Below are 16,166 nucleotides of genomic sequence, written 5' to 3'. Positions count from 1 at the left end.
TCTAATTTGATTTTAGGGACAATTGGGGTTTTTTAACTTTTTTATTCTTTTTATTTCGAAAATCTGAAAAAATGAAGTGATGTAATACTGTAAAAGAAGTGAAAGTGGACACTTAGCTGAGCCCTTTCCATGCTTTTCTTGAGCCCTATCGTTTTATGTTTTTTTGGCCCCTTGGAAAAAAAAGTGTCCCTTGGTCCGGTCCTTTGCGTTTTAGGGGTTTTATGGCCCCCTTCCCCTGGTGTGTTAGAGGGGGACAAAAAAAATTTTTTTTTAAAAAACAAAGCAAGTTTTTTGGAGAGAAAAATGGGTTTTTTTTTTAAAAAGGGGGTCCCAAAATTTTTTTTATTTTACAATTTATGTTTTTTTGCAAGGGGGGTGGGGGCAACAGCAGAATCGGATTTTATAAAAGTATTTCGAAAGGTTTTTTTTTCGACGAGTCAAATTTGAAGATTAATTCTGTTGTTTGTAAAAATGTTGGGGTTTTTGGGAAAATTTTTGGGTACCTCTTTAAATTATTATTAAAGGTTAGTTAAAAATTATTATCTTTAAATTTTATTCTTACTTTCTTAGACAAATCTGTTTTTGAGGGAAAGACTGCTGTTTTTGGTTTGGGCTTGCTATAGCTAGTTTTTTCTAATTTTTACCGTTAAAAAAAAAAAAAGTCAAGTTCTTTTTGGGAAGTTTTTTTTTTAAAACAATGACTGAAAAGGATACATTTTCTTAAATTTCTATAGAATTCCCCCTCTCTATAAATTTTAATTTATTTTTACAGACTCGAAGAGCAGAGAAATTCTCCCCGCACATATACGCCGAATAATGCGCCCCGGTGTTCATCAAGTGCCAGAAGCGGAGTTGATTTTAAAGCCGGGTGCATTGTTTTCCTAAAGTATTTAAACAAAAGCAGAAAGAAAACAAGCAATGCCGTAGATTGTAATTTTTTAAAATAGGAGAATTAACAGGAACTTTTTAAGAAAATTTGTAAAGAGAGAGTGTCTTTCTCTTTAATTTTGAATTTTTTTATTTTTTTCCAAATTTTTTTTTCCGTACTAATTATTGTATAAGATTAAATGTAGTTCAAATTCTTAAAAAAAATATATTGTAAAAAGTAAAAATGACTAATAAAATCATATTCAAAAAGATTTATAAAATTCAGTTTAGAAAAATAACCAAAGTTATCAACCATAAATTGTTTTTTGTTGTTTGGTTTTTCTTTCAATTCTTTTCGAGTATAGATTGACTACCTTAAGTGGAAATCCTAATAAACTCTTGTAAATCAGTTTTTTTGCTGCTTTTCCCCAGGGTAATGCGCCCCAAATGCAATTGAAACTTGCACGAGAGACGAGGAAAATGAGTAGGGTTTTGTTTAATAAAGTAAAAACTAAGAAAATCGGGCAGTAAAATTTTGGTAAATCTGCTACCCCCCAAAAATATCTGGGGGTTTCTCCTATATAAAACATACAAAAAAAAAATTTTTTTTTTGTTTTGAAACAAAAAGAAAAATTTTAAATAATTGTACATGAAAATAAATGCAAAAACCCCTTGATTCACCAAATCTATTGAACAGTGTTTATCCCAAGAGCTGCAGGTTTTTCCGCAAAAATAAATTCGTTTATTAAAAAAGTTTAAAAAATGTTGCTGTCACGCCCCCGCCATAGCTAATAAGAATTTCCATTTTTTGCTTCAATTGCGGGATCGAAAAGAGCAAATAATGGTAAAGACTTTAAACCATTAAAAGTGCTCGATTAAACCCTGATAGGTTTTTCTGCAAAAAACTTTTTCTACAGCCGTGACAATTTTTCATGGGACTGTAGTAAGGTAAATTTAAAAACCCTTTTAAAACTATATCGAAATCCGCAAAAAATTATTCGTTTCGAGCATGGCGGCCCATTCCCCTTCCTTCCAAACCCAAGGAGTTTGTAAAATTTTTCGCAGCAAAAAAATTGACCCCCAATTTTTCTGATTTATCTTGTTCGTTCCTCGGCAAACAGTTTTATCAAAACCATTAAAAAATTTCGGCGAAAAAAATTTTAAAAAAAATTCCTGTTTGCCCTTACCGCAAACTTACTTCCAGGGTGCTTTCTCATTGTTAATTGGAGGGGATACCCTCATACAACCATCTGTAAATGAAACGACAAAAATTAAAATTAAATATAAACAGTAAATTAAAAAATCACTCGATTTGTAATTCGTATACACCCCGGAAAAATGCTTTGTAATTCGCATACTTGATCTATAATTTTTGCTCGATTTCATACGACTTTGCCAGGAAAGCCCGGATTCATTGATGGAAATTATAACGAGCGTTTCAAAACGCGTAATCCTAATGCTTCGTAATTTTACCTACCCCTCAAACCATGCCTCTTAATTCGGCTAACTGATAAACAAAAAGGCCATACCGACACTTTTTTTTAAAATTTTTTGAGACCAATTTTTTAAAAAGTATAATCAAATTTAAAAAATATAATTTTAAAAAATTGGGAACGATACACAGATGAAATTAAATTAAAAAAATAGTATAAAAATCCCTGTATATTACTGTAACACATCTCAAATATGCCCAAATTTTTTTAATCCTTTTTTTTCCAAAATCCCAAAGTAAAAAAATTTCTAAATTTTTCGTAGGTATTCCAATCATTAACATTTTCAAAAGAAATCTGCAGCCAACTACCAGGTGGGTTTGCTTCCGTGATCGCGTGAGTTTTTCATCCATTTTCCAAAAATTTGTCTCCCAAGCTTCACAAGTACCATTAATTACTAAAATATCTTTTTTAAAAAAATTCTATATTAGCTTGAATTTGTGCCCAAACCCAGAATAGAAAAAGCTAATATTCCCCAAATTTAATGTTTTTTCTTCCTTTCAAAATTTTTTAAAAAAAAAAAAACATGATACTTTTAAAAAATAGTGCTTTTTTTCATTAAAACTTTTTTTAAATGCAATTAAAAAAATGCATTAATGTAAAAAAAAAAAAAACCTTAAGAAAAACTTATCTTTTCTCAAATATCGAACAGGTACATTCTTTAAACATCGGCTTTCAGAAACTAACCTTTCACATTACTAATTGCCAAAAGATCCATTTTCGGTGACCACAGCATCATCTTTACTTCAGCAGGAAGTTGACGTTCCTCTAGCTGTCTCATAGTACCAGCCTAACTTTAAATTTCTTTCGCTCCAATTTTTTTAAAAAGAAATCCTCGACAGTTTACTAACCAGTCATTGCGCGCCTTGCCTTTATTTATGTTTTTTTAGCGTCTTCCATTGGAAAAAAACTCGCTGGCACTCAGTCCCCTAGTTTTAATTTTTTATGGAGATTACACAAAACGCCACCAGTTCTAAATAGTTTTACATTTTTCAATGAATAAAGACATTGAACTCAGTTTTAACAAAACGGGCCAGTGTTGAGAGGAAAGATTTTTGAGGTTAATTAGCACAGCTGCCAGCTGCATTTATCTGGATCTCTTTTTATTTTTTTATAATTTTACAATGACGAGTGAAAAAACGATTTAAAAGCTTTTACTTAAAAATAAACTCATTAGAATCATATGTTGTGAAGTGGAAAAAAATACATACTATCGATTGAAACGTAGTAAATTATTTTTTTCTACGATTAATGAGAAGTTTGTTGATTAAGCACAATTCGTAATTTTAAAACTTATTAATTACTATTACCAAAATAAATTCGCAAAGAATTTATATTTTATAGATATCAATAACTAGGGCGGTGGATTTTGTTCTTCAATTAGGAAAGAGAAATATTAAAATTAGAAAAAGTATATTTTTCATTACTCTTTCTTTGATGATACAACATTGTAATTATTTGAAGGCTCTATTAGTTATAATCAACAAAATATATAAAATTTATTTTAATTATATATATTAATATACTATATATATATATATATATATATATTATATTAACTGCTTATCCTTTTATTACGTATTCCCCGTGGTTTTAAACCAAAGATTGTGGTTTAACTTCATCAAATACAGAAATAAATCTTCAAAGGGTGAGAATATTTTTACTGCAAGTCCAAAATGATGTTGTACAAAAAAATTAGAAGATTGCATGATATAGTGGTATATACTACACATATATGTTTACTATTATACTCTAAAATTAGTAAGTTGAATGATAATGCGTTACATCTCACAAATTTCTTTTTACAGATAATTATGGCCCTCCCTGAAACAGAAATTTCTGTTGGATAATACATTCATAAACCCTTTTATTAGTGGGGCCAATGAAAAGGTACAAAACTAAAAAAGTCATGTGGAACCGAATTGCCAAGATTTAAAGGAAATTTTGACATTGAACGGACTGGGTGCAATGTGAAAATAGATATAAAAGGGTTATAAAAAAAAAAAAAAATCAATAGATAATAACAGCAAACAGGTTTAGCAGAATGGAGGTTGATTTAAAAAGAAAACTAAAAAAAATTTCAGCAGCGACATAGTATCAAACCCGAAATTTAGGGGTCAAACCCAAAAAAAATGTCATTGAAACCCGGGAAATCTAAAAATCAAACCAGAATTAAAAAAAAGACTAAGAATCTTTGCAAGTTTTTTATACATGCGCTTTTAAAAAATCACTGAGCAAAAAATTTTAAATATTATAAAAAAAACCAGTTTTGTTAAAAAAGAAAATTAATAAAATTTAAATGGTTTAAGCTTTACAAATTTTTCAATCAATTTCTTTTATTTGAACAAAAATTTTTAAATAATTTTGCGTCATATATTTTTGGTCCTAAAAAAAAATATTTATATTTTTGAAAACAAAGAAACTTTTTTTATTCGAATGTCTAAATGTTTTTACTGAATGTTTAGAAGAAAATAAAAAAAATCGAGGATCTACGAAAATTTAAAGTACATTTTGGATTTTTTTTTATAAAAAAAAATATTGTTAAATTGATTTTTTTTTTTTTTATTAATTTTTAATTCACACCACAACAAAAAATTCTTATTATTTAAAATGTTTTTATTTTTGTTCTTATTTACTAGCATACAAAAAAAAAAATAAAAAAAAAGATGCCTTTTCTGACATTATCTCTAAATTTTTTGCATCCGTGTGCCACGTTTAGGTTTGTACCTAAGGGACGCTACTACATAGCTTTTAAGGGGAACAAAGATGGATGATGCCTCTCCTTTGTCAAGCAGCAGCGTTACCCCCCAAAATTTTCCCCTGCTCCTATGAACTGTAGAACTTTCGTCCGATTTTTCAAAAAATAAGTGACTAACTTCGTGAATTTTTTTTTAATATTTTTTTATATAAAAAAGCCCTCAAAACCCGGTTTTTACATTTCGCTTTTAAAATTTATAAAAAATAAAATCGGACTCGCGGCAAACCCAACCCTTACCCGTTCCAAACGTGCATTCCGCCTTTTTTAAAATTTTTATTTTATTTTTTTTTCATAAAATAGCTTTTTGAGGACTCAAATAGCTTACATTAAGTATCCAAAATTTAAAAAATTCATTCAATATTTTCGCTAATATCTGAAAATAAAAATCCAATTCCCGGCCCGGGCCAAAGGGGTCTCCACCAGTCACCTGCCGCCCCTTTAAATATTGGGCACAGATTAATGACGATCCCCAAAAAGGCCGCCTAAAAAAGAACCGCCTCTTCGTCGATAAACTTTGCCCCTTACCGAAAACCTTTGCCCTGGTTCGACCCGTGCTAAATTTCGTGACTGACCAAAAATTTTGCCCCGGTTCGATTCCGGCTAAATTTTCGTAGACTGCCCAAAAGACTTTGCCCTGGTTTGCGTCACAAAATTCGTTTGCTTTCCCCCAACAACTTTGCCCCTGGTGCAATCCGGGCAAATTTGTCATGAGACCAATTTGAGAGATTTGGCCCCCGTTGTGTTTGTGTGTGTGGGAGAGAGGAGAGAGAGAGAGAGAGAGAGAGAGAAGAATTTTTTACTATTGCATTTATATATAAAAATTTTTTAAATTAAAAATATATTTTTTAACATAAATTTTTTTTTATTAAAATAATCACGATTTAAATGTGATATCACAGTATTAAAAAATTTTTTTTTAAATTTTAAATTAAAATTTTATTAAAAAAATTTTATTTAAATTTTTTTCTTAAGAATTTAAAGGGCCCTTATTCTTTGGAAATTTATCCAAACCCCAAATTAATCCCTTATTTTGAGTATTTAAAAACTTAATAACAAAATTTAGTTTCGAAATAAAAGTGATTAATTATCAAAAATAATATAAATTTGGCTTACTAGTAAAAAATTTTTCTATAAGGGTTAATAAAGTTAAGAAAAATAGGCTATATGTGGCTGTTGCAAAAGTAGAAAAGACCATATTGAATTTAAATTTTTCATAAACTTTCAAAAAGTACACGGGGTACAAAAAATTGCTTGGACTTGAAAGACTTAAAATTGAGATTAATTTCAATTCTTTTATTAAATTTCGATATAACACCCCTTCATCCGCGCACGGCCCAATTTGCCCTTTTATTGGGGCATTTTAATTTCCCTTTTTTTTTCAATTTCACCTTTTTACGTTTTTAAATTTTTTTACGTTTTCAAGATTTTAAATTTTTACTTACCCATTTTTCTTACCCAAAATGAAAAATCTTTTATCGCATCCATAAAAATTGAAACAATTTACAATTTTTTATGTATAATTTTATTATTAAAATTTTATATATCCCCAATCTTCAAATTCGTGTTTTTATTTCACATTATTATTACTTTTTTAATAAAAAAAAAAAAAACACTTGCAACAACCAAAAAAAGACCCCCTGCCGCAAACGAAAATGCCAAAAAGCACGCAATTTCCGCAAATCCGTATTTTTTTAAAAAATCAAAAATTTAAAAAAAAAATTGTAAATTCTTCCCAAATCACTGCAAAAGTAAAAATTCAAAATAAAAATTTTTCATCTTCCGAAAAAAAATCGTATACAAAAAACCCCGAAAACGAAAGGGAAAGGGATAAGATAAATCGTATAAAATTAATTGGCAATAGAAAAAAAATTTAATTTTCAAAAGAAAAATTTTGAAATTACCCAGGTTAAAAATATAAAGTAAAAATTTAATAATTTTTTTTTCGATTTTCTCGGGAGGGGTTTTTTTAAAAAAATTTTTTGAAAAGAGGACCTTTAAAATATAAACAGGCAAAAAAGTTTTGGGAAAAAAAAAGCGCGCGTTTAAAACAGAAAACCCAAAGAAATAAAACCAAATTTTTTTTATTATCGCGTAAGCTCACAGCTTCTGACGTCATACCTTTTTTAAAAATATATACAAGGGTCCCGGGAACTAAAGGACCAGGGTTAAGGGGGTTCCTGGCCAATTTGGAGACGATTTTTTTTTTCCCTTGCAAAAAAAGTTTAAAAAATCAATAAATTTTCGGTTATAACGTTGAAAAAAAAAAGGTTTTTTTAAACAAAAAGTTTTTGGGTTAAAAGTCTAAAATAATTACATTCTTCAGTTAATTTTGGTAGAGTTTACTATAATAAAAAATTTAAATTTTGGGTTAGTTATAAAAACATAAAACAAAGATTGGGAAAGTTGAAAAAAAAGATGACTTTTTTCCCTTTTTGTGAGGGAAAATCGTTCCCCCCAATTTACCAAAGATCCATTTTTAATCATTGGTCTGTTTTTTACCGGACACCCTGTAATTGGCACGAGTTTCGTTTGTTTCAGATTCTCGAGAGTTGAATTGGAAAATAAGTATCTATATCGTTTTTTTTACTTGCCGAAAGCAAGACGGAGCGACGAAAGGAGCTTTAAACTCATAAAGTTATTAAAAATAAAAATTAACCCGACCCTAGTTTTTTGAATCTTTTTTTTAAAAAAAATGTTTCTTTTATTTTCATCTAATCTAAATCGTTTAATATTTTATTTTTTTAAAAAATTAATTTAATTTTTTCAGCATTTTTTTTTTTATAGAAAAAAATATCACTATCTTTTATAATGAATTAATATATTCGGGAAAAAAAAAACCCAATTATATATTTTATAAAAAAAAAAAGTGTTCAAAAAATTTTAAATTTTTACTTTTTTTTTAATTTTTTTATAGAAGGTTCCGAAATCCTTACAAAACATAAGGGGATTTTTTTCATCCTATAATTCGCAAATTTAAAATATTGTTATTATTTAATTTAATAAAATAAAATAAATTAAAGGGCAAAAAATTTTTTAAAAAAAATATTTAATAATTATAAACATACCCATTAGATTTTTCTCGTCAAAAATTTTTAAAAAGGGAAATAAATTAAACAAAAGATTAAAAATTAAAAAAGAATTTTAAAATTATTTTTATATAATAATAAAACATTTTTTAGTCAAACCCTCGGAAAAATTAAAAAAAATTTGCTATTAATCGAAGTCAAATTTTCAAGCTTATAAAAAATTTATTAAAAACAGATTTTAAAAAAATTAAATAAATGTTATTATACTTTTTTATTGAATCTGTTTTTTTTATAAAATGTTTTTTTATTATCATATATAATATTAAATTATTTAATTATTTTTTTTAATTTTTTTTTTGATAATTTTAATTTGTTTTATTATTTTTTTACGAGAAAAAAACTATCACGGGTATCGTTTTATAACGAATTAAAAAATTTTTATTTTCAAAAAAATATTTGCCTTTTAATTTTAATTTTTTATTTTATTAAATTTAAAAATTAACCTATTAAATAATGCGAAATTTATGGTGAACAAAAAACCTATTATGTTGTAAAGATTTTGGAAACTCTTTGCTAAAATAATTAAAATTTTAAAAGTCAAATATAAAAATTTTTAACATTTTATATTATTAAAATATATAATTCGACCTCGAATATTTAATTTTTTTAAAAACGTTACGATTAGTATTTTTCCCCTATTAAAATGATTAAAAAATTAAATTAATTATTAAAAACTAAAAATTAATTAAACGACTTGACTTGATGATAAAATAATGAAAAATTTTAAAAAAATTTAAAGGTCGGTTTATTTTTTTATTTTCCCCGGGGGGGACGTGGACTCCCCTGCAGTTACGGGTTCGCAACCCGAGGGACCCGACTGGGGGTGTGTGGTGATGGATGACGGTGGATGGGGTGCAACCCCAAAAAGGATTTCCACTGCACGGTAAGGGAAAAAACCCAAAAAACCCGGGGGGGGGGCCCCTTAGTAGTAAGGGACCCCTAAGGGGAAGGAAAACCCCCCCGAAAAAAAAACCCAAAATTTTTCTTTTTTGATGGGATCTAAGAAAAAGAACGCTTCCCGGGGGGATACGGGGGAAACCCGGGGGGGGGGGGGTGTGGCCCGGGTCCCCCCCGTCGTCATCATACACAGGGGTTTTGTCCTTCAAATTAGTCAACAGATATGGTACCTGTTATTCATCCCCGTGTGAGTATATGATGCGTTTACTGGTTTGCGGGCTCGAGGACTCGAGATCGTCAAACAGTATTTACTCCAAAAAGAACTTTCTAGTCTATTGTTAGAAAGTCTTTAGAATAATAGCATCAGATTTCTGTTTTCAATTTATAATAGTGTTTTATTTCGCGCTCCTCATCGTTAATGTCCTATTATGCGGTTGTCGAGACCTTTGCTATCACCTTTGTAATCCGCGTCTCAAAGTCAAAATTGACAATTACTTTCGCATCCGTTCGCATGCGAGGCGGGCGGTATGTTCAAAATATTAAGAAAAATATAAGCGAAAAATAAGGTCATTTTCGAGACATATCGTTCTGCTTAACAGTTCTTAAATTATTTTTCGACATCACGCGCTCGAGGAAGAAAAACACGTGTTTTCTTCCAATGTTTTCGATACTCGGCCCGAGCGCCAGCGAATCGGAGTCGAGCACGTACGTGCCACGCGCTTTGTTTGTGATCTATCCAAAAACCTTCGTTACCGAATTCAAAAGGTGAGAGTCAGTCTGTCCAGAGAATTAGCGGAGCAAGGTGCTCCCTTATCCGCTTTCGAAAAGAATCCCGCGTTGGACTCTTTATTTTAATTGAACGAGAGCGTCGCGCGTGATATAAATCGCGAGTAGATTTGTTAATTTATTACTCCGATCGGGTTTAATAAACTATTTAATAAATAGCTTGTGAAAAAAAAGAATCGTTTCTCTCGCTCATTATCCAACTGTTCCGTATCCACGAATCCGCAGAATTAAATAAATAACTTTGTATGTGGAGAAAACGTACCGAAGGTTCTCGCACAATATTGATTTGTTTCAAGTGCCAAACAACAAACAATTAGTGTATAAAATATTTCATTATATTTCATTATACTTACAAGTACATGTTATACTTGTGTATGAATTGATGGATACTTGTTCTTTCAAACAAATGGGCGTGTGGTAATATCATCCTAGATTAGTGTCAAGAACTACATCTTCCGATGCGAATTACGAATCTGCCTGGCAATTGTTAACCAATGAATATGACGATAAGCAAGCGTTAATCTATGCTCATTTACACGCGTTTATTAGCCTTCCGGTAATGAAAAGCGAGATTGTAAGCGATTTGCGAAAATTGCGCGACACAGTGTCTGCATCGTTAGCCGCGTTAAAAAATCTCGATCGTCCCGTAGAACAATAGGACGACATTCTTGTTTATACAATAACGCAAAAGTTTAGCGCGAGAACACGTACCGAATGGAATTTAAGGCGAATCAAACGAAATGAGCCTTCTTCTTATCAGGAGCTTAATGAGTTTTTAACTCTCCGTATACGCGGATTGTCGGACTTTGCCGATTCAAGCAAGGACTCCGGTTTTTCGCAAAATGATAAACCGCGTTTAACAGTAAACAACGTGACTGCCTTTAAATGTATTGTTGCTCCGGTGAGCATCACGTTTCGAAATGCGAAGACTACGCGAAGAAATCAGCTTCACAGCGCTTTGCTCTCGCGCGCCAGCATAAACTTTGCTTTAACTGCTTAAAGTCCGGACATTTCCCGTCGAAATGCCCGAGCAAATATCGGTGCAGACAATGTCGCTCGCATCACACATTGCTGCATTCAGCGGCAATTCAAATGCCTCTGATAACTTGGCCAGTTCCGAGGCTACTACCTCCGAATCTGCGTCACAAGCCGCATCTAATGCGACTCCTAATCAAACGGTCAATACGATTGCGGCCGTCCAGATAGTACCCCCCCTCGCTTCAGGAACATCCAAATGTCCTTTTGGCGACAGCATGGGTCGACCTCCACACCGGGGAGGGTCGCTGCTTAAAGGTTCGCGCGTTGTTGGATCAAGGATCCACTTTTAGCTTATATCAGAATCGCTCTCACAGGCGTTGCGCACTAAACGGCAACGAGCCGATTTACAAATTAAATGCTTCGGCGAAAAATACACGGGTACTTGCGAAATCGCGCGTAAAACTACAGTTAACCCCGTGTGCTCAAGCCGATCCGAGCTTTCCTCTGACGGCTTACATTTTTCAACGCATTACTTCATACGCTGCCTCGCGGATTCAGCCCTTCGATGCGTGGCCTCATTTACAGGGTCTATCTTTTGCTGACCCTGATCCTTCAAGTCAACATCAAATTCATTTGTTGATCGGTGCTGACCTTTACGGCTCGCTTCTGAAGCGCGATGTCCGTCAGGGTCCTCTTGGAACTCCGACAGCGCAATTGACCGCTCTCGGTTGGATCCTTTCCGGCCCCACAAATAGTAGGCCGATTACTACTGCTCAAGCATCTGTATTAAACTGCGTGTTGGAACAAAGCACGCACTCTCTTCTCCAGAAGTTCTGGGAAGATGAGGAGATCTCGCGGCCTGCCCCCTCACGGAGGAGGAGGAGAGGTGCGAGGCTCATTTCATCGCCAACCACTATCGTACCCCTCAGGGACGCTATGCGGTTCGATTGCCCTTCAGGCATGATTTCCCGATAAAAATCGGTGATTCTTTGCACATTGCAACCTCGCTTTATAATAAAATGGAAGACAAGCTACGGCTTTGTCCTGAACTTCACGCGCAGTACAACGAGTTCTTACGAGAGTATAATTCGCTCGGTCATATGAGGAAGGTGGAATTGTCTGACCGCTCCGAGTTCGAGCCGGTATATATTCCTCATCATCCCGTTTTGCGCGACTCGAGTTGCACTACGAAATTGCGCGTTGTCTTCAACGCTTCGTGCAAAACGAGCAATAAGACTTCGCTTAACGATCACTTACTGATCGGTCAGAGACTGCAGCAAGACCTCTCCGCTATATTATTGCGCTGGCGTCAATGGCAATTTGTTTACACGGCGGACATTGCTTAAATGTTCCGCCAAATTCTCGTGCATCCGTCTGACGCGGATTTTCAAAGAAACTTATGGCGATCGTCGGCCGATGGGCCGATTGAACACTATCGCCTTCTCACTGTAACGTACGGGCTCGCCCCCGCTCCATACCTCGCAATGAGGGTACTGAAACAGCTTTCTCTAGATGAAGGCGACAACTATCCCGCGGCTGTTCCAATTCTCAGCGAGTCCCTCTACGTGGACGATGCACTCTTTGGAGCGGACGATACGACTTCATTGATAGAAGCTCGTGTCCAACTAGTTGAGATCCTGCGAAAGGGAGGTTTTCAACTACGAAAGTGGGCTTCTAATGCCTCCTCTCTTCTTCAAGGACTTTCGGCTCATCAGCCGGAAGTCACCGATCATTTACTCGTAAAAGAAGATAATCTCAAGGTTCTCGGGCTTTCATGGCTTGCTAAAGAGGACGCGTTCAAATTCGTGATAACTCCGTTGAGATCGGTTACGCACACGAAACGTTCCGTTCTCTCGTTCACGGCAAAATTATACGACCCACTAGGATGGGCTGCTCCGGTTGTTGTAACCGCGAAAATCTTGCTACAAGAATTATGGCTTCTCAATGTGATTGGGACTCCCCTCTTCCAGAGAAGTTGCGCGATCGTTGGGAGAGCTACACCAACGATTTAGAATCATTGAACCGCGTCCGAATACCGCGTTGGACCGGTCGACATTCCAATAACCTCGCGTTCGAAATCCACGGGTTTGCCGACGCTTCAAACCGCGCTTACGCGGCGGTCGTTTATATTCGAGTGCTTCCTTCGCCAACGAAGTTTCAAATCACTCTGCTCGCTGCTAAAACAAAGGTCGCGCCGATCAAAACCGTAAGCATCCCGCGCTTGGAACTGAACGCTATCGTCCTCCTCAGCCGGCTAATCAAGTGGACCTTGACATCGTTGAAATTACCTCCGATTCCAATATACGGATGGACGGATTCGACCATCGCTCTCGCGTGGCTCCGTCAACATCCATCAAAATGGAGCACCTACGTGGCTAACCGCGTATCCGAGGTGCATACCGGTCTGGATTCCGTTTGTTGGAATCACGTTCCGTCTCGCGATAATCCGGCGGACTGTGCCTCGCGCGGCTTGACCGCCTCCGAGCTCGTGACTCACCCGCTATGGTGGAACGGTCCACGATGGCTTTAGAAACCATCAACTGCGTGGCCGATTCTGAATGTCTCAGCTCCGCTCGACTCTGTCACCGATCAGCAGGTGTCGGTGGAAAGAAGACGGCCTGTGACGCTCCATGTTCAAGAGGCCGAGGATTGGGAACTCCCATATAGGTTCTCCACTTGGACCAAACTTGTCCGCGTGACTGCCTATATGAATCGCTTTATTCATCGTGTAAAAGAAAAGAGCGCGTCTCGCTCCCAACAATCCCCCCTTCTAAACGCCGATGAGTTAGGAGGGCGGAACTCTTCTGGTTGCGCTATCTGCAACAGAGATTCTTCGAACGGGAAACGCGCTCACTAAAGAATAACGGCACCATACCGCATTCGAGCTCGTTGAGCAGATTGAGTCCTTTTCTAGGAGAGGACTCTTTACTCCGTCTTGGCGGGCGGTTGACGAATTCCGCGCTCAGCTATGACGAGCAACATCCTATAATAATTCCGAAACATCACTTATCCGATCTCTTAATTGATCGCGCTCATAAATCCACGCTCCACGGGGGGACACAGCTAGTACTCCGTGTGCTGCGTCAGCGATACTGGATCATTGGAGGCCGCAGCTCAGTAAAGGCGCACATTCGAAAATGTGTAGTCTGCACTCGTCAAGCGGCTAAATTGTCTTCTCAGTTCATGGGCGACCTTCCAGCCGCTCGTGTCACCCCTTCGGCGCCTTTTACTCATTGTGGGGTTGATTACGCCGGCCCACTCCACGTAATTTCATTCGTCGGCAAAGGGCAAAAGGCCAGAAAGGTATATATCGCTCTGTTTGTTTGTCTTGCTACAAGGGCAATTCACCTCGAATTAGTGGAAGATTACTCCACGCCCGGCTTTCTTGCAGCCTATCAGAGGTTCGCTAGCCGAAGAGGTCTGCCGCGTCACATGTATAGCGACAACGGCACAAATTTTCATGGAGCCAACCACGAACTCCATCGACACTTTCAATCCTTATCGAAGGATGCTGAATTGCGAAACGCGCTCGCAGGCGACGGAGTGAACTGGCATTTCATTCCCTCCGCCGCTCCACATTTCGGCGGCCTTTGGGAGGCCGGAGTCAAGAGCCTTAAAACGCATCTGAGGCGCGCTGTTGGTTCCCACACACTTTCGAGGGCTGAACTCGCGACGCTTCTATGTAAAATAGAAGCGTGCCTTAACTCGCGACCAATCGCTCCGCTTAGTGACGACCCGGGTGACTTGTCGGCGCTCACCCCGGGTCACTTTCTGATTGGACGGCCCCTCGTAGCCGTTCCGGAGGAATCAGTACTCGCGATCGACCCGCGTAGGCTCTCGCGATGGCAACTAGTCCGTGCCATGCAGGAAACCGTGTGGCGTGCCTGGTCACAGGATTATTTACATTCGCTTCAACAGCGAAACAAGTGGTGCAAGCAGTCTCTTAACTTCGCAATAGGCGAATTAGTATTAGTTAAAAGTCCCGTGCTCCCTCCGAGCAAATGGGAGCTTGCCCGAGTACAGCAGATCCATCCCGGATCTGATGGACTCGTTCGAGTTGTGACCATACGCACCGCACGGTCCACATTAAAACGACCTATTGCGCAATTATGCCGACTGCCAATACGTCATAACTCTAACGCGTCCGCAACGGATAAAGCCGCTAACTTGTAAGAGTTATGTAATCTTCGAGACGACTTTCTCAGCGCGAGTCGTCTTCACCTGTATGTTTTTGTAATCATCTTCCTCGACGATTCGTTCCCGCTTCGTTTAAATTTATTTCGCATTCGTTCGCATACGAGGCGGGCGGTATGTTGAAGATTCGTTCTTCGGATCGAATCCTCGAGGACGATCGAATTTTCTAGAATGTTTTTTGTTAAATTCCTTAGTGTTTACGCCAAGGAAACACGTGAAACCAACGTGTACACTCGCCGCTAATTGGCGTGTGTACATCGCCTGATTTTCCGATGGTCCAATCGAGGACCCCGATCGGCTGCCGCCCTACGCGAGCTCCGAAATTCGCGCAGCCCTCGAGTCAGTCCTCGAGAGAGCGAGCGCCGAGAAACATAAGTCTCCGTACGCGACGAACTTGTAAAAGTGAATAAACTAATTTAAACCGTTTCAAAACGCGTACAATCATTTGATCACGTTAACCCGGCATCCTACAACGTTAAATCTTATACAGTTATAATTACCATATTTTCTCAATAAGTAAAACATTATGATACTTTGTAATGTGTGTAACATTATATAAGAAAAAATATATTTTACTTTAATGTTAAAGGTTCTGGGCACGTACACAGTTCCCTGGCGTTATTGGAGCAATAGACGGAACCCATATAGCAATTGTTCCACCAAAAGCAGAAAGACAACATCTCTATATTAATAGAAAATTATATCATTCATTAAATGTTCTTATTGTAAGTAACTTTATCTATAATATACAAAACTCACACACAATATATATATAAATGTAAGTCTCGAAATCAGAGACTTAAGAGTTACGGAGTATCCGGAGGTTAGGTTGAAAATCAACTCAGACACGTGTTGATGCAATTAGACAACTGTAATTAAACATTCATACAAACAAATTAGGAATACAATCAAGCCAATCCATAATATCCTCTACGCACCTGAATTAACACAAATGTCGATTACGCTCTTTTAACTCCAATTCTACTGTAATCGTATGCCTTCCTCTATGACTCGTCTCACGACAGGTATCCTCGCGCGGGGCATTCAGCTCCGAGATTACAACACCGCTCCTCAGCGGTGCTGATCGTAACAACACAAGTTTGGCGGGAG

General features: G+C 36.3%; 2 protein-coding genes across 2 annotated transcripts; both read left to right on the top strand.

Annotated features, from left to right (window-relative positions):
* Positions 1-11,881: 11,881 nt before the first annotated feature.
* LOC146721570 (uncharacterized) lies at positions 11,882-12,208 on the top strand. Its single transcript, XM_085486608.1, has one exon. The coding sequence runs from the start codon at positions 11,882-11,884 to the stop codon at positions 12,206-12,208; it is 327 nt and encodes a 108-aa protein (XP_085342734.1).
* Positions 12,209-12,346: 138 nt separating this feature from the next.
* Positions 12,347-15,035, top strand: LOC146721569 (uncharacterized). The gene is made up of 3 exons (XM_085486607.1): positions 12,347-12,704; positions 12,833-13,350; positions 13,689-15,035. Exons 1-3 carry the CDS (start codon positions 12,347-12,349, stop codon positions 15,033-15,035), a joined length of 2,223 nt encoding a protein of 740 aa, XP_085342733.1.
* The last annotated feature ends 1,131 nt before the right edge of the window (positions 15,036-16,166 follow it).

This window comes from Nylanderia fulva, unplaced genomic scaffold (genome assembly GCF_048542155.1).
Source record: "Nylanderia fulva isolate GAGA-0341 unplaced genomic scaffold, ASM4854215v1 Scaffold450, whole genome shotgun sequence".
Lineage (NCBI taxonomy): Eukaryota > Metazoa > Arthropoda > Insecta > Hymenoptera > Formicidae > Nylanderia > Nylanderia fulva.
This window is presented reverse-complemented; position numbering and strand designations above follow the sequence as displayed.

Coding starts and splice junctions, on each gene's coding strand:
- LOC146721569 (XM_085486607.1), top strand. CDS start 12,347: ATGAGGGTACTGAAACAGCTTTCTCTAGATGAAGGCGACAACTATCCC. Junction 12,705..12,832: donor ATCGGTTACGCACACGAAAC/GTTCCGTTCTCT, acceptor CCCCTCTTCCAG/AGAAGTTGCGCGATCGTTGG. Junction 13,351..13,688: donor GCTTGACCGCCTCCGAGCTC/GTGACTCACCCG, acceptor TATCTGCAACAG/AGATTCTTCGAACGGGAAAC.
- LOC146721570 (XM_085486608.1), top strand. CDS start 11,882: ATGGAAGACAAGCTACGGCTTTGTCCTGAACTTCACGCGCAGTACAAC.